At 38.1% G+C, this 27,680-nt stretch overlaps 1 protein-coding gene across 5 annotated transcripts in view; it reads left to right on the top strand.

The window, feature by feature from the left end:
- Ccdc18 (coiled-coil domain containing 18) overlaps window positions 1-27,680 on the top strand; it is a 145,688-nt gene that overhangs the window by 64,293 nt on the left and 53,715 nt on the right. For all 5 annotated transcript variants that reach the window (XM_041632173.1, XM_041632177.1, XM_041632174.1 and 2 more), the window contains 5 exons: window positions 6,326-6,442; window positions 9,863-10,030; window positions 15,621-15,763; window positions 21,112-21,275; window positions 22,287-22,500. In XM_041632173.1, coding sequence (XP_041488107.1) covers window positions 6,326-6,442; window positions 9,863-10,030; window positions 15,621-15,763; window positions 21,112-21,275; window positions 22,287-22,500 — 806 coding nt within the window. The remainder of the gene's footprint in view (window positions 1-6,325; window positions 6,443-9,862; window positions 10,031-15,620; window positions 15,764-21,111; window positions 21,276-22,286; window positions 22,501-27,680) is intronic.

A 27,680-nucleotide genomic window follows, 5' to 3' on the forward strand; every position in this document is an offset into this window, starting at 1 on the left:
TAGAACTTATATTAACCCATAATTCTTACCTATGTTTAACCACATTTCTTGGCACCTTTTCTCAGTGCAGTATTTTCATCTTTCTTCCTCTGTGTCTGGGTGGCAACTGCCTTTCCTCTTCCCAGAATTCTCTTAGTCTGGTTGCCCTACTTATGTCTCCTGCCTCGATACTGGCCAATCAGAGTTTTATTAAGCCAATATGAGAGACAAACCTTTAAAGTGTAGGAGAGTATTTCCCACAGCAGTGTTGTATGTGTAGTATATATGCATATGTGTGATTGGAAGTTAGAAGTTGAAATCAGGTCTCTTCCTCGGTCCTTTTTTTTTTTATTTTTTTTTTTTTTGAGATAGGATATGTCACCAAACCTGGAGTTTGCCAATTCAACTATTTAGTCTGGCCGTGATCTGCCTGTCTCTGCCTCCCTAATGGTAGAATTGGATACACACGCATGCTGCCATACCTGGCTTTGTACTTTAGTGCTGGAAATCTGAACTCTGATCTCCACGCTTATTGTGAGCTATCTTCCCAGCCCAACAGTTATGTCTTTATTTGTTGTTATGGGTCTGGGGTTACTTAGAGATTCACTATGACCATAAATACATTTTAATAATAGGCTGTATATTTTAAATATTGATGTACAATGTGGGGCCAGGACTGAACCTGAATGCTCCCCAGATTTATCACCTAGCCATATCAGCCCAAAGCTGATGAAGGAGATGCCACGAGACTGGTGTATTTTGTCTACATGTAGGCAGGGTCTAATTTATATGTCTTGCACTTGTCCTAGTCATCTTTGAGCAGAGTAGCAGTTTGATTACAAAAGTGGAGACTGAGTTAGTCTGCTATCCTGCTGGAACAGATCTACTATCTTACAGGACCAGTCAGTTTATGGACACTCTTTAACGTCTGGGGAAGGGAAGTGGGCTGCTATGATACATGCGTATACAAGCCAGGGGCTAAAGCTGGACTTGCATGAACCGTCAGCTCCCAAATAATGATGTGGCAACTTTTTATTAAGTATGAAAACTTCTCCTTAGCTTAGACTTGTTCCCAGCTAGATCTTAAAACAAATTAACCCTTTCATACTAATCTACATTCTGCTATGTGGCTCATTATTTCTTCTCCATACCGTACATCTGACTTCCTCTGTGTCTCCACTGGCGAATTCCTACCTCTCAGATTCTTCCCAGAGTTCCTGTCTCTGCCCAGAAGTCCCACCTATCCTCTCCTGACTAGCTAATGGCCATTCAGCTCTTTATTAAACCAATCAGAAGGTGCCTTAGGCAGATGAGGTAAAAACCTTACATCTCCACAATGTCCAGGAAGATTATCCCACAACAAGGGGCTTACATGTTAGAGGCATTTTTTCTTTTTTGTCTCTCAGGCATAGTAAGTCTAAAGTTTAAATGTAATGTTGGCTGTCTCACTATAGTCATTCCTATAGAATTCAACAATTATTTAACATTTACTGTCATATCAGTTTATTTACTTACATAAGAGTAAACTTAATTTTAAAATATTAGCATACAAGTCAGTCATAGTAGCCCCTGTCTGTAACCCTAGCACGTGGGAGAAGAGTCTAGAGGATTTCTGAAAGTTTGAGGCTGGCCTGGTCTATACAGTGTGTTCCAGGCCATCTAAGAACCTTGTTTCAAACAAGAAGGAAAAAATAAAAAAGGTAGATAAATATTAATGTTGTAGGCATGAAACTATTTTGTTAAATAATATTCAATAGCTATTAAACTTCTAGTTCTTCATTTAGTAAGGAATTTCCATATATTAATGGCCAGATAAAAGATAAGGAATCAGAAAATGAATGAATTATACATTGAATTTTTTTCCTTGATGCTTTTAATGAGTTTTTAATTTGGGAAAAAAATAAATATGAGGAAGAAATATAGAAGCAAAATTCCTTAGTTCAACTATAAATAATTTTGTAATTTTAATTATTTATTTTGCTTTTTGGGACAGGATTTTCTGTGTAACCCTAGGTGCCCTGGAACTCTCTTTGTAGACCAAGCTGGCCTCGAACTCACAGAGATCCACCTGCCTCTGCTTCCCAAGAGCTGGGATTAAAGGCGTGTGCCACCACCGTCATCATCATTCATGCCCTGGCAATGCTTAAGCATGCATGGGCAGCCCGTTTATGGCAGCTCTCCTGTTGTTCCTATGCCTGGCAGGCCTGGATGCTGTTCCGCAGTCTTCCTTTGTGCTGTCTGTGCAGCTTTCTGTCCTCAGCAGTGCAGCAGTGCCAGAGCTCCGCCACACTGGCTCAGTACAAACCATTTTAACCTGGAATATCCGTAGCAATAAAATAACAGTCTGGGGTCCTTGTTCCTGATTATCTTATTATCCTTTCCAAGTACCTTTGCACAATTTTATTTGTTAATTTCAAGGCTCATATATGAACTGTGTGTAGGAAAGTTCAAACTGTCAGTTTAAAATCGCATTTTCAAGTGTGGTCAGTGAGAACTAAAAGTTTGATGAGTCTGAAGATGTTGCTCAGTATTAGGCCCCTTGCCAAGTGTGTTCACAGCCCTGCATTTGATTCCTAACACCAACATAAATAAAATAATTCTGAACAGGTAACAATATCCATAAAGTAAACAAATGTGTTTGTTACCTGTTAAATAGATTGTTGAAAGACTATGCCTTAGGTTTAAATTATATTTCTTTCTTTCCTATAATTTCTGTTTACTTTCTCTTCGGATTCTCTGCCTCTCCCAATGAATTTGTGGACAAATGAGCATTACTGAAGCTGCGCATCCTCGGGTTGTCACTGTGCACCAGAGGAGGTCATTTGGTGCAGCACACTAGTTGTTCTGATTTTATTCATGTACAAGAAGTTTATATACAGTACATGTTGATTATTTACATAGGATTAAGATAAACTTTGTAACATAAGAAATCTTTTTGTTATTCATTGGTTTTGCTTGATTTATTAATTTTTACATAACTCTGTTTTTAAAATGTCAAACCCACAAAAGAATTCAACGAATAGTACAAGGAACACCTAGCTACTCTGTCACTAAAGCTATAGCTATACTTACATCGCCTATTTCCCTCACCACATCCATGCATGCTTATGTATGAATCACCTTTCCCATACACGTTCTTGCTTTTTGGTAACTGCCTGAGGGAAGGTGTTGTTTAACAGTTTCCCAATTACCTAAATATTCTTTATAGTTCTGCTAGTTAACGCATCAGTATAACCTTGGAACTTTTTAGACTTCCAGAATATCTAGCCATCTTCTGTGTTAGTCTTGACAACTTCCTGAACATGTAGTGATTGATGTATCTTAGACATTTTTTTTTTAAATATCAAACCCAGGGCCTTATATATGCTGTCCTTTTTTTTATTGGTTTTTCTTGGTTTTTGTTTGTTTGGTTTCTTTCTTTCTTTCTTTTTTGGTTTTTGAGACAGGTTTTCTCTGCAGCTTTGGAACCTGTCCTGGAATGCACTGCCTTCTGTAGCTGAGGCTGACCTTGAACTCACAGAGATCTCTACCTTCTGAGTGCCAAGGTTGAGGTCGCCACCACTGCCTGGCCTTTTTTTGTTGTTATTTTTTTGTGACAAGGTTTTTCTGTGTAACAGCTGTGGCTGTCCCTGATCTTGCACTATTCACCAGTCTGGCCTCAAAATCATAGAGATCTGCCTGTCTCTGCCTCTCGAATGCTGAGGTTAATGGCATGCACCACCACTGCCCGGTTTGTTATTGTTTCTTTGAAACAGGCTTTTTTTGTGTACCCTGGCTGTTTTGGAACTCTCTCTGTAGACCAAGCTGGCCTCAAATTCACAGAGCTCTGCCTGCCTCCCAAGTGTTGGGATTAAAGGCCTGCGCTACCACTGCCCAGCAGGCATGTTGTCCTTATGTATGCTGTCTTCTTCCACTGAACCACAGCCCAGCCCTCAGATGTCACTAGTTTAAGAGGAATTTTATTGGACTGTCTTTGGAGTGGTTTAGGAATGTCTGATTTCTCAGTAACCTTGTAACAATGGGTTTTATCATCTTTTAATGAATCCTATCAGAGTAATTTATTGTATTATTATCAGGTACTAATGCCCATTCTCTTGCTTAAGAGAGATAACATAACAAGGGTTTTTGCTTTTCTATCTTCTGTCTGTCTGTATGTCTGCCTGCCTGTCTATCTAGACAAGGTTTCTCTGCATAGCACTGGTCATCCTAGATCTCTCTTTAGACCAGTCTGGCCTCAAACTCAGAGGTCTGTCTGCTTCTGCCTCCAGAGTGCTGGGATTAAAGGCCTGTACCACTGTGCTTGTGTGGATTAAAACAGCTGTTAATTTAAAGTTTTAAAACTAAGGACTTCAGAGATGGTTTTCTCTCGCAGATAAACTTCTTTTACAAAGGACTCCAATCTGGTTCCCAGCACTCACCCTGGGTATCTTTGCACCTGCCTCTTAACTTCAGCCCCAGGGGGATCTGACACCTGAATTCACATGTGCACAAATCCACAGAAAGACAGGCAGACAGACACATACACACAATTTAAAAATGTTAATCTTTAAAAATTGTTGTTACTAGGACAACAGTTTTTTTTAAACTGAGATAGTCATTCATAATGGCAGCCTTCTTGGCTGTCAGTAGTTATATAAACAAACTAAGATAGTCTCTCATAATGGTGGCTTCAGAATTCCCTTTTAGAAAGAATTACTAGGGCGATTTTTTAATGTCAAATTGTGTAAGACACATGGCTTACTTAGTACTTCTGTCAATGAGGGATTCTCATCTTGCTTCCTCTGCAGCTGGGTGACAACTGCAGACTGACCTTTCCTTTTCCCAGCATTCTCCTGTTCTGGTCACCCTGCCTCTTCATCCTGCCTGGTCGCCTCACCTATCCTGCCTGGCTACAGGCCAATCAGCGTTTTATTAAAAATAATACATGTAACAGGATAAAAGACCATTGACTCACAGCTTCAAATAGTTCCTGAGAAGAAAATTTCTCTTTTTTTCTCTCCAGTCTTGTTGAAATTTCTTTCATAGTTTCAAATGTGATGTTTTTATTCAGAGAAAAGGAATCTTCCCCTGCAAAATTAAAGCTCAACATTATAAGGGGAAAGAAAAAAGCAAAGTAAGAATCTTAGTAATAGAAGGGTATGGACATGTATTTTGAGCTAATTTTTTTTTAGTTACTAAATTTGATTTGCTCTTTAATATTAGATAACACAAAGCATTACACATAACACATAAACACTTGAGTCATGTTATTGATTTTTTAAAATATTTATTTATTAATTATGTATACAATATTCTGTCTGTGTGTACCAGAAGAGAGCACCAGACCCCATTGCAGATGGCTGTGAGCCACCATGTGGTTGCTGGGGATCAAACTCAGGACCTCTAGAAGAGGAGGCAATGCTCTTAACCTCTGAGCCATCTCTCCAGCCCCTGGATTTTTAAAGAATATTTTTCACAGGTACTAAGCAAAGAAGATGTTTTTCCTGTGTGATAAATTTTTTCTTCACAAACCAACATTTCCAAATATTCTCATCTTAGCAACATTTGTAGGATATCTGTACTCACTTTCCTATTTCATTGGTCTAGGCTTAAGAAATAAATAATAAGCTTGCCTTCTTAAGGGAGTGTTTTGGGGTTTCTATTTGACATTATTTCAAATGACTTATTCCTTACAAATTTAAACTTCCAGCGTTTCACTGTTGTCCTTCTTACTGCCTTGCCCTGAGCACGACCCCTCTTTTTAGAACGTGCTGCTATACCTGTGTTGTTCAGGACTGTTCTGTGCTTCTCCTAGTTCCCTGGTTTGCCTTGATGAATGAGCTTTTTCAGCCAGTCTCTCCTGTCAGATCATTTCATACTCTGAATAGACCTATCTCAGGTTTAAATTTTGTGTATTACTCTGTGTGCTGCAATTATTTGCTGCAGTGCATGTGTGCAGGTGTTGCAGCAGATGGGTGGAGGTCAGGAGAGCTTTGCTGAGTTGACTGCTCTCTTCCACTAGAGGTTCTGGGAGTCTGTCTCAGGTCACCAGGCTTGCGCAGGAAAGTGCCTTTGCTGACTTAGCTATCTTACTGACCTGATTTTAGTGTTTCAAGTGGTAAAGTAACCTTAGGAGATCAATCTGTTAAATATTGTACAAATAATAAATATTCATTAATTAATAATTCAGTGTTTTGTTTTTTGAGACAGCGTCTCTCTACATAACCCTGGATGTCCTGAACTCACTGTGTAGACCAGGCTACCCTGGAACTCATAGAGATTTACCTGTCTCTCCCTCCCAAGTGCCTTGATTTTTCTTTTCTTTCTTTTTTTTATTTTATACTTTGCTTTTTTTTTTTAACTTTAGGTCAGACAACTGGACTCAGCTTTAGAAATCTGTAGGGAAGAACTTGCTTTGCATTTGAATCAGTTGGAAGGAAATAAGGAAAAATTTGAAAAACAGCTGAAGAAGAAGTCTGAAGAGGTAAATTATTCTTTTATTTAGCAAAATTTTCAAATGCTTGTTGGTATTGTTAATTTTTTAATTTTTCTCAATATGCTATATTTTGTTTGGGTTATTGAAAGACAAGATTGGCCTCGGTTATCCAAGGCTAACCTCAGACTCTCTATATAACTGATGGTATAGAATTTATGATCTTCCTGCTTCTGATTATCAAGTGCTAGGATTACAGGTGTGTACAAACATTTGTGTATGTTTATATGGTGCTGGGAAAGGTGTGCTGGGTATCAAATTACTTGTCTACCACTGTGATAAGACACTATGACCAAGGCAACTTAGAGAAGGAAGAGTTTATTTGGGACTTCCAGTTTCAGAGGGTGAGTCCTTGACCACCAAACGTGTCAGAGCATAGCAGCAGGAAGGGCACTGGAGCAGCAGCCACTGTTGTGAGGCAGAGAACTAACTAGGAATGGCTGTGTCTTTTCAGTGACACATGTGTCACACACTTCCTAATCTTTCCCAAACAGTTCCTCCCACTGGGGACAAAGTATTGTAATATCTGCGCCTCTGGGAGCCATTCTCATTCAAACATCACACACTAGGCAGACGCCCCACTGAGTTACATCCTCATCGCCTTCATATGCTCTAAAGATACATCTGTAGAAAGAGGACATTAAATGTAATTTTTGTTTGTTTTGAGACAAGGTTTCTGTCTAACAGTGCAGGCTGTCCTGTAACTCACTTTGTAGACCAGTGTAGCCTTTATATATATGACACTAAAAACATATTTTAAATTATATATTCTTTAAAGAACAGACTTTATTTCAGTATAGCATAAAATATAATACCTTAAAATTCAAATTCACTTATTTTTAGGCCATCAAAATAGTAAGTTATAATTATTACATAGTAATTTTAATATAAATTGAATAATATTTAAAGCATTGTTTTAGACGTAGGAGTTTAAAATTTTTCAAAACTTTTTGTTGGTGGTGGTGGTTGTGGTTTTTTGGAAACAGTCCTAAAAGTCATTCTGTAGACCAGGATAGCCGTGAACTTGGACATTCACCTACCTCTACCACCCTTGTGCTGGCAAAACTTTAAAAAAATTGTTTCTTCTTGCTTGAAGAGTTAAGAATCAGCTTTAGAAGGTGCATGTGGTGGTACAGACTTAAACTCCCAGCCCTTGGGTTGCTACTCACGAGGATGGTGAGTTGTAGGCAGGCCTGAGCTACTTAGTTATAAGCCATCAATGGCTACACAGTGAGGTACTATTTTTTAAAAAAATTAGGTTTAACAATTAAACTTTATTGAGTAAAATTTTCAGTTACTAAAGACCTTTTCTAAAAGGCTGAAGAGTTGGCTTGGCAAGTGAAACCTGTGTGCTCTCCCTAGAACCCACACGGTGGAAGGAGAGAACTCCTCCAAGTTTTCCTCTTACCTCTACATGTACACACACATGAAACAAAAATTAAGACTTTCATTTGTTGTCTAAGGCTTTTGTCCTGCCCAGTTCCCACAGCTGTTAAGTCCCAAAGAAATCACACAGAGGTCTATATTAATCATAAACTGATTGACCCACTAGCTCAGGCTTCTTATTAACTCTCATAACTTATATTAGCCCATTATTCTTATCTATGTTAGCCATGTGGCTCAGTACCTTTTTCAGTGAGGTAGTCACATCTTGCTTCTTCTGTGGCTGGGCTAGGACTGCAGAGGAATGGGCTTCCTCCTTCCCAGAGTTCTCTTGTTCTCATTGACCCGCCTCTACTTCCTGTCTGGTTGTCCTGCCTATACTTCCTGCCTGGCTACTGGCCAATCAGCGTTTATTTAAAATATAATTGACAGAATATAGACCATGATCCCACACCATTTATTAAGAGTTGTCTTATTATCTCTACAACCTCAGCATCCACCCACATACACAGGCAAGGCCTTGCTGTGTAGCCTCTAGGCAGCTTCTAGTCATAATCCTCCTGCTTTAGCCTCCTAAGGGCTGGGATTTTACCTATGCACCATCATACCTACCTTAAAGATGTCTTTTAAAGAAATTTTTGAGACCAGCATACTAAGACCTTAAATATTTGTAGAGAAGTTTTGTAGTTGATATTGTTATTACTTTATGTGTTGGAATATGAATATTCTGAATCAATTTGTTGTGATATAATTTTACAAACTACTATAATAATAACACTATGTAGTATGATAAATATCACCTGATTTTATTATGTAGTAATTTTGGTTTTATATCTATAAATGGAAAAGAAGGTTCATTAAATGCACTGTAGATCAATCCAGAGCTACCTCTGACTTTCCCTTTCTGGGATGGGTTGCACAGAGCATTCTCCTTCCTGTTACAGTAAAAGATGAGATGATGGTGTGTGGTCTCAGTACCTAGAGGAAGCTGTTTATGACTTCAAAGTAAAAGGTCACGTAAGAATAGTTGATCAACTGTCGTAGGGTTTCTGTTGCTATAAAGAGACACTATAACCATGGCAGCTCTTATAACAGAAAACATTTAATTGGTGTGGCTTGCTTACAGTTGAGAGGTTCAGTCCATTATCATCATGGTAGAACATGGTGAAGTACAGGCAGATACGGTGTTGTAGCTGTAGCGAAGAGTCCTGTATCTTGCAGGCAACAGGAGGTGATCTGTGTGACACTGACCGAAGCTTAAGCAAAAGAGACCTCAAAGCCCACCCCCACAGTGACACTATTCCTTCAACAAGGCCACACCTCCCAATAGTGCTGCTCCCTATGGATTTATAGGACCCAATTACATTTAAACTACCACACCAGTCCATAAGTATTAAAATGCTTTCCTTCTCAGAAAGAAATATGTTTCAGAATCCTAGCCAGCCCAAACAATGCATCGCATGGGAACATTTCACAATGATGCCAAACAAGAGCAAGCCCTGTCAGCATCTTCCTGTATTCATAACCTTTTATAGGAACAACCCTATCTTCATCTCCTGTCAGCATCTTCCTGTATTCACAACCTTTTATAGGAACAACCCTATCTTCATTTCCCTGTCAGCATCTTCCTGTATGCATACCTTTTATAGGAACAACCCTATCTTCATCTCCTGTCAGCATCTTCCTGTATTCACAACCTTTTATAGGAACAACCCTATCTTCATCTCCCTGTCAGCATCTTCCTGTATTCACAACCTTTTATAGGAACAACCCTATCTTCATCTCCCTGTCAGCATCTTCCTGTATTCACAACCTTTTATAGGAACAACCCTATCTTCATCTCCCTGTCAGCATCTTCCTGTATCCATACCTTTTATAGGAACAACCCTATCCTATCTTCATCTCCCAGGCAAACTAATGAACCATGCCCTTCTCCGTGACCAACTGGAATACATGAGAAGTGGGATAATTACGGAGCTGTTTTTATTTGAAACGTTCATTGTAACAAGGAATATATCTCTCTGCTAGGTATACTGTTTGCAGAAAGAACTAAAGGTGAAGAGTCATAGTCTTCAGGAGACGAGCGAGCAGAATGCAGTTCTGCAGCACACTCTCCAGCAGCAGCAGCAGATGTTACAGCAGGAGACACTCAGAAACGGAGAGCTCGAAGACATTCAGGCCAAACTTGAAAAGCAGGTATATTGTTGGGTAAAAATAGTTGGAATTTTTATGGAATAGAATTTAAAGATCATTTGCAGATTTTTAATCAAGAAAATGTACTCAGATCTAAATCTCATACTATGGTGACAATATTTATAATGCCACAAAATTTTATTATAATTTAGACTCCTTGACTGAATGTTTTTCTTGAATCTATAAATTTAATGCCTATATGAATTATTATGTCTTCTGATGTCTCCATTTTGATTACCACATGTGGTATAGTATCCTTTAAAGAACTGAAAAAACAATACAATAAAAGAAGAATCCCTTTCCCCAACTGAGCTACACATGTAAGTTATGATCGTGGGATTGTAACTTGTGGTACAGTGGCTGTATAGTACACACAAGACTGTGGGTTCAGTCTCCAAGACCACAGCAAAGATTTGTTTAAAGAAAATGAAGAAGTCATCATTCCACTGAAAGACTCCTAACACTTTGATTCTAGAGTCTTAATTTTTCTTTTTCTTTTTTTCTTTCCTTTTTCTTTTTTGTCTTTTTTTATATTTGGTAATTTTTATTTTTTTATTCATTTTATTTTATTTTTTTAAATTTATTTATTAAAGATTTCTGCCTCTTCCCCGCCACTGCCTCCCATTTCTCTCCCCCTCCCCCGATCCCATCCCCCTCCCTCATCAGCTCAAAGAGCAATCAGGTTTCCCTGACCTGTGGGAATTCCAAGGACCACCCACCTCCATCCAGGTCTAGTAAGGTGAACATCCAAACTGCCTAGGCTCCCCCAAAGCCAGTACGTGCAGTAGGATCAAAAACCCATTGCCATTGTTCTTGAGTTCTCAGTAGTCCTCATTGTCCACTATGTTCAGCAAGTCTGGTTTTGTCCCATGCTTTTTCAGACCCAGGCCAGCTGGCCTTAGTGGGTTCCCGATAGAACATCCCATTGTCTCAGTGTGTGGGTGCGCCCCTCGCGGTCCTGAGTTCCTTGCTCGTGCTCTCTCTCCTTCTGCTCCTGATTTGGACCTTGAGATTTCAGTCCGGTGCTCCGATGTGGGTCTCTGTCTCTGTCTCCTTTCATCGCCTGATGAAGGTTAATATTCAGGAGGATGCCTATATGTTTGTCTTTGGATTCACCTTCTTATTTAGCTTCTCTAGGCTCGCGAATTATAGGCTCAATGTTCTTTATTTATGGCTAGAAACCAAATATGAGTGAGTACATCCCATGTTCCTCTTTTTGGGTCTGGCTTACCTGACTCAGGATAGTGTTTTCTATTTCCATCCATTTGTATGCAAAATTCAAGAAGTCCTTGTTTTTTACTGCTGAGTAATACTCTAATATGTATATATTCCATACTTTCTTCATCCATTCTTCCATTGAAGGGCATCTAGGTTGTTTCCAGGTTCTGGCTATTACAAACAATGCTGCTATGAACATAGTTGAGCATATACTTTTGTTGTATGATAGGGCCTCTCTTGGGTATATTCCCAAGAGTGGTATTGCTGGGTCCAGGGGTAGGTTGATCCCGAATTTCCTGAGAAACTGCCACACTGCTTTCCAGAGTGGTTGCACAAGTTTGCATTCCCACCAGCAATGGGTGAGTGTACCCCTTTCTCCACAACCTCTCCAGCAAAGGCTATCATTGGTGTTTTTGATTTTAGCCATTCTGACAGGTGTAAGATGGTATCTTAAAGTTGTCTTGATTTGCATTTCCCTGATCGCTAAGGAAGTTGAGCATGACCTTAAGTGTCTTTTGGCCATTTGAAGTTCTTCTGTTGAGAATTCTCTGTTCAGCTCAGTGCCCCATTTTATAATTGGGTTGATTAGCCTTTTGCGGTCTAGTTTCTTGAGTTCTTTATATATTTTGGAGATCAGACCTTTGTCAGTTGCGGGGTTGGTGAAGATCTTCTCCCAGTCAGTGGGTGTCCTTTGCTTTACAGAAGCTTCTCAGTCTCAGGAGGTCCCATTTATTCAATGAGGCCCTTAATGTCTGTGCTGCTGGGGTTATACGTAGGAAGTGGTCTCCTGTGCCCATGTGTTGTAGAGTACTTCCCACTTTCTCTTCTATCAGGTTCAGTGTGTTCGGACTGATACTCTGTTTTCTTTAAGTGGGCACTTAGTGCTATGAACTTTCCTCTTAGCACTGCTTTCATAGTGTCCCATAGGTTTGAATATGTTGTCTCTTTATTTTGATTAAATTCAAGTAAGATTTTAATTTCTTTCTTAATTTCTTCCTTGACCCAGGTGTGGTTCAGTAGTTGACTGTTCAGTTTCCATGAGTTTGTCAGCTTTCTGGGGGTAGCATTGTTGTTACCTTCTAACTTTAATCCGTGGTGATCAGATAAGACACAGGTGGACACTGATATTTTTTTGTATCTGTGGAGGTTTCCTTTGTTTCCAAGTATGTGGTCAATTTTTGAGAAGGTTCCATGAGCTGCAGAGAAGAAGGTATATTCTTTCCTATTTGGGTGGAGTGTTCTATAGATGTCTGTTAAGTCCATTTGCTTCATTACCTGCAATAATTCTCTTAATTCTCTATTAGGTTTCTGTCTGATTGACCTGTCCCTTGGAGAGAGAGGTGTGTTGAAGTCTCCTACTACTAGTGTGTGTGGTTTGATGTCTGCCTTGAGTTCTAGTAATATTTCTTTTACATAAGTGGGTGCTTTTATATTAGGGGCGTAGATATTCAGGATTGAGACTTCGTCCTGATGAATTGTTCCTGTTATGAGTATAAAGTGTCCATCTCGATCTCTTCTGATTAATTTTAGTTTGAAGTCAGTTTTGTTAGAAATTAGTATGGCCACACCTGCTTTTTTCTTAGGACCATTTGCTTGAAACGCCTTTTCCCAACCCTTTATTCTGAGTAGATGCCTGTCTTTGTGGTTGAGATGTGTTTCTTGCAAACAGCAGAATGTTGGATCCTGTTTTCGTATCCAATCTCTTAGCCTGTGCCTTTTTATAGGTGAATTGAGCCCATTAATATTAAGTGATATTAATGACCAGTGGTTGTTTACTCTGGTTATTCTTATTGTTTTTGGTAGTAGAGTTTGTGTGTCTCCCTTCTTTAAGATGTGCTGGTGAAGGGTCGCTAGATGCCTGAGTTATTGTAGGTAGTGTTGGCAATGTTGGATTCCCTGGGTTGCGATTTTCCTTCTATTACTTTCTGTAGGGCTGGATTTGTGGCTACGTATTGTTTAAATTTGTTCTTATCCTGGAATGTCTTGTTTTCTCCATTGATAGTGAACGATAGCTTGGCTGGGTATAGTAGTTTGGGTTTGCATCCATGGTCTCTTAGTTTCTGTAGTACCTCTATCCAGGACCTTCTGGCTTTCATGGTTTCCATAGAGAAGTCAGGTGTAAGTCTGATCGGTTTACCTTTATAAGTTACTTGCCCTTTTTCCTTTGCAGCTCTTAATATTCTTTCTTTAACCTGTATATTTTGTGTTTTGATTATTATACGGTGAGGAGATGTTTTTCTTTGATCCAGTCTGTTTGGTGTTCTGTATGCTTCTTGAATATTTAAATGAATATCTTTCTTTATGTTGGGAAAGTTTTCTTCCATAATTTTGTTAAAAATATTTTCTGAGCCTTTGAGCTGTGACTCTTATCCTTCTTCTATTCCTATTATTCTTAGGTTTGGTCTTTTTATTGTGTCCCATATTTCCTGAATATTTTGTGTTGAGAATTTGTTGGCTTTGCTGTTTTCTTTGATATGTGCTTTTATTTTCTCTATGGTGTCCTCAGAATCTGAGATTCTTTCTTCTATCTCTTGTATTCTATTGATTATGCTTGTTTCTGTAGACTCTGCTCGTTGACCTAGATTTTCCATATCCAGCTGATCCTCAGTTTGTATTTTCTTCCTTGCATTCATTTCAGTTTTCAATTCTTGAACTGTTTCCATTACCTGTTTGATCATTTTTTCTTGGTTTTCCAGGGTATCATGTACGTATTTACTCATTTCTTCAAACTTTTTGTTATACTTCCCATCCATTTTTATAAGGGCATTTTTTACATGTTGTTTAAGGGACTCTATTGCTTTCATAAAGTCAATTTTTTCCACTTCTTCTGTGTTAGGGTGTTCAAATACTTCTGTTGTAAGATCATTGGGTTCTTGTGTTTTCATGTTGTTTTTCAGATTATTGGGTGAATTCTTGCCTTGGTGCCTGCCCATCTCCTCCTATCGATCCTATCTAGTGGGTCTTTTAAAACCGGATCAGGTTTCCCTGCTGGCCAAGGGCTCCACTTTCAAAATGCCCTCGCTCTGTTTCCTGGCGCCTGCCGCAGGCCAAGAACCCTCTCACCCCTCAGAAGGGTCTTCAGGAACAGGACCAGGCTCCCCATTTGCCAGTGACCTCGCCAACAAAAGGCCTACCTCTTTGATTTAATTATAGTGGGGCGATCTGCTCTCATTATTGTGCGCCTGTCCCACTTCTTGCATCTGCCGCCGCGCCGGTCCCCGCCGCTTGCGTCTGCCGCCGTGCTGGTCCTTTTTTGTCTTTTTTGTTTGTTTTTCAAGATATGGTTTCTCTGTAGCTTTGAAGCCTCTCCTGGAACTCACTCTGTAGACCAGGCTGGCCTCAGATTTACAGATGCTGCCTGCCTCTTCCTCCTGAGTGTTGGGATTAAAGGCGAGTAATCTTTTTTCTTTTATTCAATATCAACTTTGTCTCAATATCTTTCATATATATTCTGTTTTCATCTTTCAAAAGAAAAAGTTATGAAAACATAAATTTTCTGATTTTAGGATAATCATAACTTTTTGTCATATATATGTATGTATGTGTGTGTATGTATATATATAGAGAGAGAAAGAGAGACAGACAGAGAGACAGAGAGAGAGAGACAGAAAGTCTGAATTCATCTTCAACCACACTCTCCCTTTTTTTGAAATAAGAAGAAAGAACTTGGTTTTGTTTTGTTTTTTGAGATAGTGTTTCTCAGTGTAGCCTTGGCTGTATTGGAACTTGCTCTGTAGATCAGGATGGCCTCAGACTCAGAGAGATCCTCCTGCCTCTGCCTCCTGAGTGCTGGGATTAAAGGTGTGAGCCACCACTGCCCATCTCAAAAGAACTCTTCTCATCGGGATAACAGAAAGGGAAATTTTTACTATTGTGTTCTTCCTCTCTGTTATCTTTTTCTTCCCTTTTCTTCATTGTGGTGCTGATGAAGGATTCAGGTCTCACCTGTAGCACACAAGCACCAGACTCAGCTGTCACTTACTGTTCAATGTGCTCACTTCTGTGAAAACAGGAAGTGATTATGAATGACTTATCTATTAAACAGTTAGTTATGCTTTTCTGGTTTCAAAGCATCCTGATTTATATTTTAATTATACTGTTATTATTAAATTTAATTTTTGAAATGGGGTCTTTTTATATTACCTAGACTGGTTTTGAGTTCCTCGACTCAAGCAATCAGGCAGTCTCTCTGCCTCAGCCTTTCCAGTATCTAAGACTATAGTTAAATTCTACCACACCAAGCTTACTTTGATTTTTGGAATACATCTTGAAACTAAATGATAGGTTAGACTATAATCTTATGAAAGTATTTTTCTTCTGTATAATGTTGGGGTGTAATTGAATTTAAGCACTTAACTGAAAACTGGCTTTTCAGGTATCAAAGCAGGAACAAGAGCTTCAGAGACTAAAGGAAAGCTCAGCAGAAAAGTTGAGAAAAATGGAAGAGAAACATGAAACAGCCATACACGATGCTGATGTGAAAAGGCAAAAAATTATCGAGCTTACTGGTACTGTCAGGTAAAACTTGAATATAACAGTTTTATTTTCCTTCTCAATTTTGTTATCAGTAATGTCTGAGTTTCAGAGTTTGATAATAATCCAGTGAGATATTTATGTGAGGAATTAATTTCTTCCTAACCTATGTTCCTGTAGCATTTTGTTATATTTCCCTCATAGCCTTCATTATATCCTTTTTTTCTTTCTTTTTTTTTAAATATTTATTTATTTGTTATGTATACAATATTCTGTCTGTGTGTATGCCTGCAGGCCAGAAGAGGGCACCAGACCCCATTACAGATGGTTGTGAGCTACCATGTGGTTGCTGGGAATTGACCTCAGGACCTTTGAAAGAGCAGGCAATGCTCTTAACCTCTGAGCCATCTCTCCAGCCCCCGCTTTTTTTTTTTTTTTTTTTTTTTTATAATATAGTACGGAATCTATTTAACTTACTGTAGGGCTCCCTACAACATTGGGTAAAGAGCACAGATCCTTATCCTTTATAGGCACTCAGCACTGCTGTTTTAAATTACAAAGAACGCTGCAAGTTGCAGGCAAAGATCTCTTCACTGGGGAAACTCTCAGGGGACCTGATTGGGTTTTTTGTTTGTTTGGTTTTGGTTTAGTTTTTTCAAGGCAGGGTTTTTCTGTGTAGCCCTGACTGTCCTGAAACTTGCTCTGTAGACCAGGTTGGCCTCAAACTCAGATCTGCCTACCTCTGCCTTCTGAGTGTTGGTATTAAAGGTGTGTTCCACCATCATCTAGCCACGGAACCTTATTGTGTTTCGGATAAATAAAATAGTTGTCTGCCTTTACTGGACATTCAGACTCATCTCAGTGAATCTGTGAAGTGAAACATATATACTTAGCTTACCAAGATTCTACTTTGTCAATAAGAATTAACATTTTTCTACCCCTTTTTATAAAGGGGTTAAAGCTGAAGATCAGAGTAGCAGAGCAGTAAGCCACTAGAGTATTTTTTTTTTTTTTTGAAACAGGGTTTCTCTGGTCTCGAACTCACAGAGACCGGCCTGCCTCTGCCTCCTGAGTGCTGGGATTAAAGGCGTGCGCCACCACCACCACCCTAGAGAGACCTTTAACATCTACCAAATTTTCATACCAGAAGGCGAGACCCTGTCTCCACAAATCCTCAGACTAGACACTCCAGTGAGTTCTTGTCTCTTGCCCTTTATCTTCCTCTTTCCACCCAGCCATACTGCTCCTGTCTCCACCTCCCTAGTGCTGGGGTTAAAGGTGTGTGACTCCCAAACACTGGGATTAAAGGTGTGAGCCAACACCACCACCTGGATCTGTTTGTGGCTCAATCTTTTGTAGCCAGGGTAGCCTTGAACTCCTTGAGATCCTTCTGGGGATCCATTTCCCAAGCTCTGGGAATAAAGGTGTGAGCTACCACTTCCGTCCTCTAGTAGCTTTGCTTTGCATTCTGATCTTCAGGATAGCTTTGTTTATTAAAGTACAAATAAGTCATCACTACAGTGAGGGGAGATTGAGGAAGACACTTGACTTTTTATGCATGTGCACATACGTTTATGTGCCTGTGTATGTGCATACACACTCAAGAACATGTAAACAGGCATATACATAAAATCCAACTCACACTACCTGATGCCAGCATCTTTAAAGAAGCTACAGAAAATATGATCATGTAAGTCAGCTTTACTTTAAAGTCTTGTTTTTCTTAGTATTGTCTGGCAAGCCAAGTCGTTCATAGAAAATTGGTTCTGCACCTTTGCCTCTTCTTTCAAAACTCTGCCAACTCCTTGATGCTTCTCTAAGTGGGTATCTTTCTCTTCCACTGGAACAAATGAAACATTTGCTTCTTCCTTTTTCAATCCATACATTAATTTTATATAACAATGTGTTTCATTTTGATATTTTTACACACGTAATTAATGTATTTTGATCTAGTTACCCTCTGTTATTCTCTCTTATTCCCTTCCTGTTTCCTACTGGCCCTTACCTGATTTCATGTCTTTTTTTGTGACCCAATGAGTTTTATTAGTTAACTCCTACTTTTTTGACTTTTGAACAATCACATCAAAAGCTTCTTGAATATAACCAATAGACATTTTCAATAGGAAAGCTAGGTCCTAAATACTGATAAAAAGCTCATGGATTAATGATCACACTTCCCAAGAAAGCATTACTTCAGCTCTTCACGAGGAGTTTTCTCTGCTTCCACTATTAGGTTTTTTTTTTAATTCTGAAATTACAGTTTAGAAAACTTTTTTTTTAAAATAGTGAAGTTAAAAATAGATCTCTCTCTGTCTCCTTCAATCTGCTTTTGATAAAGTGTTTTTTCAGATAGAAAAGAAACCAATTTATTGAACATCTACCTTCTTTGTTCTAGGTAGATACATTAATTCATTAATCTTAAACCTATGACGTGTTTATTGTAGGTTTTAAAATGAGGAAGATGAAACTCAAATCAGGGTATATAAGTATACAGTTTAGACCTGCTCTAAAACCAAAAGTTTTTTTTGTTTTTATTTTTCAGTTATATAATATCAAGTTTCAAGAGTCTGGTATTTAGCATAGTAATTCCTTTAATCCTATTTCTTATCTCAGTCGTGCTTGCTTTCAGTAACCCGGAGATAACAAAGGGAAGTGTTTCTAAGAGACTGATGGGTTTAAATCTGCCATAAAAAATTTTAAGGTTATACTTAAAATTTGAGTAGTATTGATTATGTAGTTAATATTTTTAAGCTCTTAAATGTTTATTAATGCTCTATTAGTTCAACTTTATTAAGAAAGAAATACTTCCTCAAAAGTGAAATAAAGGTGGAATCTATCTCTAGCCAATACTAACACTTTAGAACAAAACAATATTTCAGTGGCTTGACATTACTGCCTCTGGATAGTTATTGTGTATATTACTTAGTGCACCATGTTTAAATATATTATTATCCCAACTAAACCTTGATGCATATAGAGCCATGATTGTTATTTTACTAAATAGGAAGTTTTTTGAGTTTTTAATATGTGGTTTTTATAAAATTTCACGATATCTTGGTTATCCTGATTTAGTGCTGACAAGCTACCAGCTCTTACCACTGTATGTCAGCATCTTTTGATTGTTTTCTTCTAGTTATCTGTTTTATATCAATTCTCTTGGTAGAAACAATTTTCTACCAAGTTGAAAATTATTTCTCTTAGACTTTAAAAATGTAAAAGAGTCAAATGCTAGGTATGTAATTTAGTGGTGGAGTGCTGGCCTAGCATGCACAAAGGGCCATTCATCTGTCCTGTCTACCTATCTATCTATCTACCTATCCACCTACCTATCTATCTATTATCCGGGCAGTGATGGTGCTCACCTTTAATCCCAGCACTTGGGAGGCAGAGGCAGGAGGGCCTCTGTGAGTTCAAGGCCAGCCTGGTCTACAAGAGTTAGTTCTAGGACAGGCTCCAAAGCTACAGAGTAACCCTGTCTCGAAAAACCGATAGATAGATAGATAGATAGATAGATAGATAGATAGATGATAGGTAGGAGAGAGAGAGAGAGAGAGAGAGAGAGAGAGAGAGAGAGAGTCAATACTTCAGTGAACATACTTTTGCAGTTTAAATTTCTAAGAATGGGACTGGAAAATGCCCCTCAGTATATTGTCTGTGGTGTCCATGTTGGACCAAGTTTTGGACTGATTGAAAGTGAAAACCTGGTTCTTTCACTTTTGCTATTAGTGTCTGCTTGTGTTGCTTCATAGACTTTTAGTTCCAACCTTTGTGTGGCTGGGAAAGCTGTTCAATCTTCGAATTTCAAGTCTCTCTCTTTTTTTTCAGCATAGAAACATATTTTTATTAATTAACTCAGTGTGGGTTGAAGTAATTTTTTTCATTTTCAATGTTTTATTTATTTATTTTTGTTGATTTTATTGAGATCTACATTTTTCTTTGCTCCCCTCTCTTCTTCTCCCCTCCCCTTCTACCCTCTCCCATGGTCCCCATGGTCCTCATGCTCCCAATTTGTTCAGGAGATCTTGTCTTTTTCTACTTCCCATGCAGATTAGATCCATGTATGTCTGTATTGTTGTCTAGGTTCTCTGGGATTGTGGTTTGTAGGCTTTCTTTGCTTTATATTTTAAACCACTTGTGAATGTGTACATATGATAATTGTCTTTCTGTGTCTAAGTTACCTCACTCAATATGATGTTTTCTAGCTCCATCCATTTGCCTGCAATTTCAAGAAGTTATTTTTTTTCTGCTGTGTAGTACTCCATTGTGTAAATGTACCACATTTTCCTTATTCAATCTTCGGTTGAGGGGCATTTAGGTTGTTTCCAGGTTCTGGCTATGACAAACAATGTTGTTATGAACATAATTGAGCACATGTCCTTGTGGCATGATTGAGCATCCTTTGGATATATACCCAAAAGTGGTATTACTGGGTCTTGAGGAAGGTTGTTTCCTAATTTTCTGAGAAATGGCCACACTGACATCCAAAGGAGTGGTACCAGCTTGCATTCCCACCAGCAATGCAGAAGTGTTCCCTTTACCCCACATCCTCTCCAGCATACGTTGTCATCAGTGTTTTTGATCTTGGCCATTCTTACAGGTGTAAGGTGGAATCTCAGAGTTGTTTTGATTTGCATTTCTTTGATGACTAAGGATGTTGAACATTTCCTTAAGTGTCTTTCAGCCATTTTAGATTCCTCTGCTGAGAGTTCTCTGTTTAGGTTTGTACTCCATTTTTTATTGGTTTATTTGATTTTTTTAATTTGATTGTTTTTATTGGTTTACTTAATTATTATTTGATTTGATTATTTATTTATTTGATTGTTTGATTTTTATATTTGGCCTTTTTTTGTTTGATTATTTGCTGATGATATGATAGCTTACATAAGCAACCCTAAAAATTCTACCAAGAAACTTCTACAACTCATAAACACTTTCAGTAATGTAGCAGGATACAAGATTAACTCTAGTTACTTTTAAAGCTAAAAAATACAACCTAAGAATAAGTCTTAAATAAAAATTATTGGTTCCATAAAAGTAATGTGTTTATGGTAATTTGATTACTTAGCCTCTTAGTTATTATTTTAGATAATTAAAATATCACATGATTATCTCTGAATGTTATATATATATATATATATATATATATATATATATGAAATTTTGTAAGGTTATATGTAGTAGACTGAGAACAATGCTGGCCCTTGAGTGGTGTTGGTGTAAAGAACAATAATACTTCCATTGGAGTAGTTTTAAAAGTATAGTATGTGACTTAAGATTCCGAGTAGAGATTTTGCTAATATTTAACCTAATAAATTTTGTAGACTTAAAGTTAGAGAGAAGACTTTTGGTGTAAAGCTTCCAAATTACCTGTCCTATTGTTTATTTTTAATTAGACAAGCTAAACTTGAGATGGATCAGTACAAAGAAGAGCTGTCTAAAATGGAAAAAGAAATAATACATCTGAAACGAGATGGGGAAAATAAATCCATACATCTTTCTCAGTTAGATATGATTTTAGATCAGACAAAGACAGAACTCGAAAAGAGAACAAATGCAGGTGAGTAACTAGTTAGCTTAATTTGACTTACATAGAATTTTATTTGTGTGTGATGGTTTGAGTCCGAGTGGCCTCAATGGGCTTATATATTTGAATGCTTAGTTATCAGGAGTGGTAGAATTTGAGAAAGATTAGGAGGTGTAGCCTAGTTGGAGGACGTGTGTTAGTAGGGGTAGTCTCCATTGTCTGCCTGAGTGCCATCATGTTCCCCATCATGATGATAATGAACTAAACTTCTGAAACTGTAAGCAAGACCCCAATTAAATGTTTTCCATCCTAATTGTTGGTTGGCTTGGTTATGATTTCTCTTCACAACAGAACACTGACTAAGACATTAATTATATTTAAGTGGAATAAAATCAGCAGTTGGGGTAATGAGGCTAAAAGGGATAGTGTTCAGTATTTTGTCTCTTATAAATTAATAAAAATAGTCTTATTTATTTATAAAGTTCTATCAGATTTTTTTTTTTTTTGCCAAGATCTCCTCAGGTAGCAGAGGAAGACAGTGAACTTCTGATCCTCCTACTTCCCCCTCTTTAGTGTTAAAATTATAGACAGGGACCAGCATGCTTTGTGTATGCAGTGCTGGGGATTAAGTCCCAGGCCTTGTGCATTCTAAGCAAGCAGTCTATAAACCAAGAGTTTTATAGATTCCAGCTCTCAGATTGAATATTCTTTTGTTTGTGTCTTATTTACATGTCCTGTGATAGTGTGCACTTTTGTGTATGTGCATGTGGAGGCCAGAGTTTGATTTTCAGTATCTTCCTAGATTGCTATCCATCTTATTTTTTGAGACAGAGACTTTATGATTGGCAAGGCTCACTGGCCAATGAGCTCCAGCTGTCTGTCTGTCTCTACCAGCACTTAATAGGGCAATACACAGTCTTTTGTATGGGTGCTTGATATCTAACTGAGATCCTCGTGATTGCAGGGCTGGTGTTTTAGTAACTGATCCATCTTTCCAGCTCATGGTTTACATATGGTTCTTAAATGATTCTGTATTCTCAACAGTGAAGGAGTTAGAAAGGTTGCAGCACCACACTGAAGCTGAACTAACAGATACCGTGCAGAAACGGGAAGCCCTCGAAACTGAACTGCAGAATGCTCACGGAGAATTGAAAAGTACCTTAAGACAGCTACAGGAACTGAGAGACGTACTACAAAAGGCTCAGTTATCATTAGAGGAAAAGTACACTACAATCAAGGACCTCACTGCTGAACTTAGGTGAGTTAGATAGTAAGAAAGGATAACATAATTACAGGTATTTCTGTGATTAATTCGAGTTCGTTGGACCATATCACAAATACTGTTGTTGAATGTCTTGTTTTGTTTTTGGGCATCCCATGATTCATCTAAGCAAGTGAGAGAAGTTACTTTTAGCTGCTAATACTTCTGTCCTCATTCTGTGATCAGTTTCACACTGTCCAAGTAGCTTCCTAAGAAAGGGGGATGGGAATGGAGTAGGTGGAGCGTAATTAAAGGAGGCCCATATGAGCCCATAATAAAGGATAACAAATGTTTATTGGGGACACCCACAAAAAGAAGGCTGCTACTCGGGAGGCAGAGGCAGGCGGATCTCTGTGAGTTCGAGACCAGCCTGGTCTACAAGAGCTAGTTCCAGGACAGGCTCCAAAACCACAGAGAAACTCTGTCTCGAAAAACCAAAAAAAAAAAAAAAAAAAAAAAAAGAAGGCTGCTGCATCCTCTGCTCCGTTGCCACTGGGAGCTGCGAACCAAATACCAGCCACCAACTTAGCAAAAAGGGAAAAGTGAAGAGCACACAAGCTTCCTGTCTTTGCTTACAGTACCTCAGACCACGCCCTAATGGGCACCTCCCACTTTGGTCTAAATAAGAGGGTTCTAAACCTATAGCAAAACTATACAATAAGAACAGATATCAAGTATTGTCCAGGAAAATAAAAGGCATAAACATACACAAAAATAAAACTACAACCAACATAAACAACATCAAGAAAGAAAAACATTCTAAATGTCTAGACTACGGTAATTAGCAAATAACAGAGATTATTTCAATAGCCGTCCTATCCTGAGGAGTCTGAGTCTTGTACTGAAATGTATTAGCTAAGTTTTGAGATTAAAATAGTTATGACTGTCTAGTCTTCAACCCCATCAAAGACTTGAGAGGGAAAAAAATATTACCTTAGTAAGCAGGAAGTACAAGCAAGCAACTTCAAAAAGGTGCAAGAAATGACAGAGACAGCTGGCTACCTAGAAAATCACCCCAAATCTCATTTGCAGTGTTAGAGCAACCAACTTTGGCTAAGGCCTAAAGTAACAGACCATTTTCAGAGGCAGGAAAATGTGAAAGACTGTCCTACCCTGCTTGACAAGGTTCAGTAGTCATTTTTGCTTGTATCTTCCTCGTGCAGTTTGGATAGCATGCATATTGTCAGTAGTCAGAGCAAGGGCAGTTCTTTGCCCATAGGCCAGTTCTTCTGAGAAGAAAACAAGCTCCAAGAATTCGGTGCCAACATACTCTTGGGAATAGTCAAATTCTCTCACTTTTGGAATAGTTGCTGTAAGCGTCTTCCAAAAAAATTACTGCAAGCTCTTTGCCAGGGTTCACTTCCTTGTTATAAGTTCTTAATTTCATCATTAGTGAGTGGTGCTACAATTTCTGCTGGGTCTATTCCTACTAATTTATGAAGCTTCAATTTTGCTTTTATAATTAACGCAGAGACCTGGTCCACACAAACTTTTAATATTTTACTCTGTTTATGTGGTAAACCATTCTAAGACAGCATCTTCCTTCTGTATTAAAACTCCTGAAGGGGAATGTTTGGATGGTAATAAGACCAGAATGTAGTTAAGATTCAGATCCACACAATCCACATGTGCCTTCTGTAATTTCTCTTCAACAAATATAATTCTCTCTCAGTTTCAACTGATAATTCCCTGGGACTACATAAGTCCTTGTCAGCATCTAAGATTTTGTTTAAATTAATCAGGTCATCAGGACATAAATCAACAGTGGGCCATACCTGGGAAATGTCTCCTAGCAATCTTTGGCAGTCATTGTCTGCGATTCATCTCTCCTAATTTGTACCTTATGTGGTCTAATTTTCTGTAAATATATTTTACAGCCCAGTTAATTAATAGAATCTCATTCATATTTTTTCAGGAGCAATTTGTAATCCGCAACAAAGCAAAATTTTCTCCTTCAAAATTTCTTTCTAAAGTATCTACATTTGAATCAGAAATTAAAATGTTGTCCGTGTAATGACAAACTATTGATTCAGGAAATTGCTTATATATCATTTTCAATGACTGTTTAACAAAATATTGGCAAAGGGTAGGGCTATTTGACGTTCCCTGTGGGAGAATCTTCTATTCATATCTTTTAGCAGGCTGAGAATTATAATTAAGCACTGTGAAGACAGACCTCTCTTTTTCTTTTTTTTTTAAATATTTATTTATTTATTATGTATACAATATTCTGTCTGTGTGTATGCCTGAAGGCCAGAAGAGGGCGCCAGACCTCTTGACAGATGTTTGTGAGCCACCATGTGGTTGCTGGGAATTGAACTCAGGACCTTTGGAAGAGCAGACAATGCTCTTAACCACTAATCCATCTCTCCAGCCCCTCTCTTTTTCTTGTAAAGGTATAATGAAGAAACAATCTTTTAAGTGAAAAACTGTAAGGCTATTCCTTTTTAAAAAAATTTTTATTGATATTTATTGAGCTCTACATTTTTCTCTGCTCCCCTCCCTGCCTCTCCCTTCCCTCCTTCAACCCTCCCTCAATGTCCCTATGCTCCCAATTTACTCAGGAGATCTTGTCTTTTTATACTTTCTACTTCCCATATAGATTAGATCTATGTATGTCCCTCTTAGTGTCGGCATTGTTGTCTAAATTCTCTGGGATTGTGGTTTGTAGGCTGGCTTTCTTTGCTTTATGTTTAAAAACCACCTATAAGTGAGTACATGTGATCATTGTCTTTCTGTGTCTGGGTTACCTCACTCAAAAAAATGTTTTCCATTTTCCTGCAAAATTCAAGCTGTTGTTACTTTTTTCTGCTGCGTAGTACTCCATTGCATAAATATACCACATTTTTTTATTCATTCTTCGATTGAGGGGCATTTAGGTTGTTTCCAGGTTCTGGCTATGACAAACAATGTTGCTATGAACATAGTTGAACACATTTCCTTGTGGCATGATTGAGCATCCTTTGGATATATACCCAAAAGTGGTATTACTGGGTCTTGAGGAAGGTTGTTTCCTAATTTTCTGAGAAATGGCCGCACTGACATCCAATGGGGCTGTACTAGCTTACATTCCTACCAGCAATGCAGAAGTGTTCCCTTTACCCCACATCCTCTCCAGCATACGTTGTCATCAGTGTTTTTGATCTTGGCCATTCTTATAGGTGTAAGGTGGAATCTCAGAGTTGTTTTGATTTGCATTTCTCTGATGACTAAGGATGTTGAACATTTCCTTAAGTGTCTTTCAGCCATTTTAGATTCCTCTGTTGAGAGTTCTAAGAGACTGTTCTTTATACAGTAGGAAATGAAAAGGAATTCCAGACTGTAGATAGCCCACTGGCTAAATCACCTTATTAACAGATCTTAGATCTGTTACCATTCTTCAGTTTCCAGATTTTTTAACAACAAATTCAAGTGAATTCCAAGGGTTGATTGTTTCTTCAATATGCTGAGCATCTAGTTTCTTTTTTATCATCTGTTTTAGAACCTGAAGTTTCTTTTTTGTTTTAGGCCATTGCTTAACCCATATAGGTTTCTTAGTTAACCATTTTAAAGGTAGGATCATTTGTACCTCTGAGAGTTTGTTAGTTGTTGCTCTGTTTTTGAACAACCTGAATGGTTGGTGACTGTTTTTTTTTTTATAGTACTTTATAATATCCTTCCCAGAAACATGAGTTGGTTAATGGTATATTTCTGAAACTATAGGAATATTAATGTCAATATTCCATTGCTGCAACAGATCACCGCCCCATAGATTCACTGCTATATTAGCCCATATGGCTTCAGCTTTCCTCTCTGCCCTCTGACTGTATGTATTCAACCCATTTTGTGCTTTGCTTTAGCTGAGATAGGGTTCCAATTCCTAGGAATTGAACATCTGCTACCTGAAAAGGCCAATTCGGATGCCAAGATTCTGGAGTAATAATAGTCACATTTGCTTCTGTGTCTAATAATCCTTCCATTATAATATTATATATTTGTACTCTCAGCTTTGGTATTTGACCATTTATAGAAGTCTGCCAAAGTATGTGTTTTGTATTTTCTATTGGAATTTTTGATTTACCTTCCATGGTTATCCTATTGCCCAGGAATGTATGGTTCTTTTACAACAGGTATTGGATTTTCTAAGTTTCCTGGGGAGGTGTATCCTCCACAGTGACTGTGAATGACTGGACCATGTTTTACCTGGGTGCCTGTGAGGGGCCCTCCCAAGGAGTTTCCCAATTGTAATGGGTTGCCTTATTTGTCTCTTCTTGATCTATATTCATTGCTCCAATGTCAGTCTTTACCAGATTCTTCTATTTGGGTCAGCCCCAGAAGAACATTATTTCTAGGAATGCTCTGTTTACAATCTCTTCCTCAAATAGTTGAATTACTCAACATTGGCTGTCTGCAGAATCCATTCATCCATTGGTGTTGATATTACCTTTAAGGGCCCAAGTATCTTTTTGCATTTTAAGTTAGCATTTTCAGAAATTCAATTCAATTCAATTTTCAGAGATTCAATGAGTACTCTTCTACCTTCTTGGTCCACTACCCCTATTTTACAGCTTTAGTTATTATTTGCAAAAATTACTATATATATATATCTGTATGTATATATATACACACACACACGTGTGCCATGTTCTAAAGCAGCTGAGACTAATTGAAGCCAATCATGTGGAGTAACTTTATTGAAGCCCATGTTTTTACTGACTGCTTCACATGTGGTGAATGCATGCCATAAGAAACTACCACTTCCTTAATATTTTATAGATCTTTTATATTCGTAGGCTCCAATTTACATTCTGTATATACTTTTCAATATTTAATATTTGCTGGCTTTCAGAAGCAGTAACAGGATAAGTGGCTAAAACTCTTGAACAGTTATCTCTGACTCTGAGGTACTGGCGATGCTATGTCTTTACTATTGTCTTTTGTCTGTACCTCCTCTCCTTACTTATCAGTTATGACAAGTTCTTTAATTGTTTTAAATCTTTTTAATCACAGTTTTTTGTAAAGTTTGAATCTCTTGATCCGTGAATATTTTTAATGATTTGATGAAATCAATTTATTTCTGGTTTTCATTCTGCACATGTGAGTCCAGGTTTTTAATTTTCCCATTAATGATATCTTTTCATCCTTAGAGATGTTTGGATGGCATGTATATTGCCTTTCAGGAGGAATGCTCTATCTGT

The sequence above is a fragment of the Microtus oregoni genome, unplaced genomic scaffold, assembly GCF_018167655.1.
Source record: "Microtus oregoni isolate MIOR12 unplaced genomic scaffold, Mior012 000040F_ref0000088, whole genome shotgun sequence".
In the NCBI taxonomy this organism is placed as follows: domain Eukaryota; kingdom Metazoa; phylum Chordata; class Mammalia; order Rodentia; family Cricetidae; genus Microtus; species Microtus oregoni.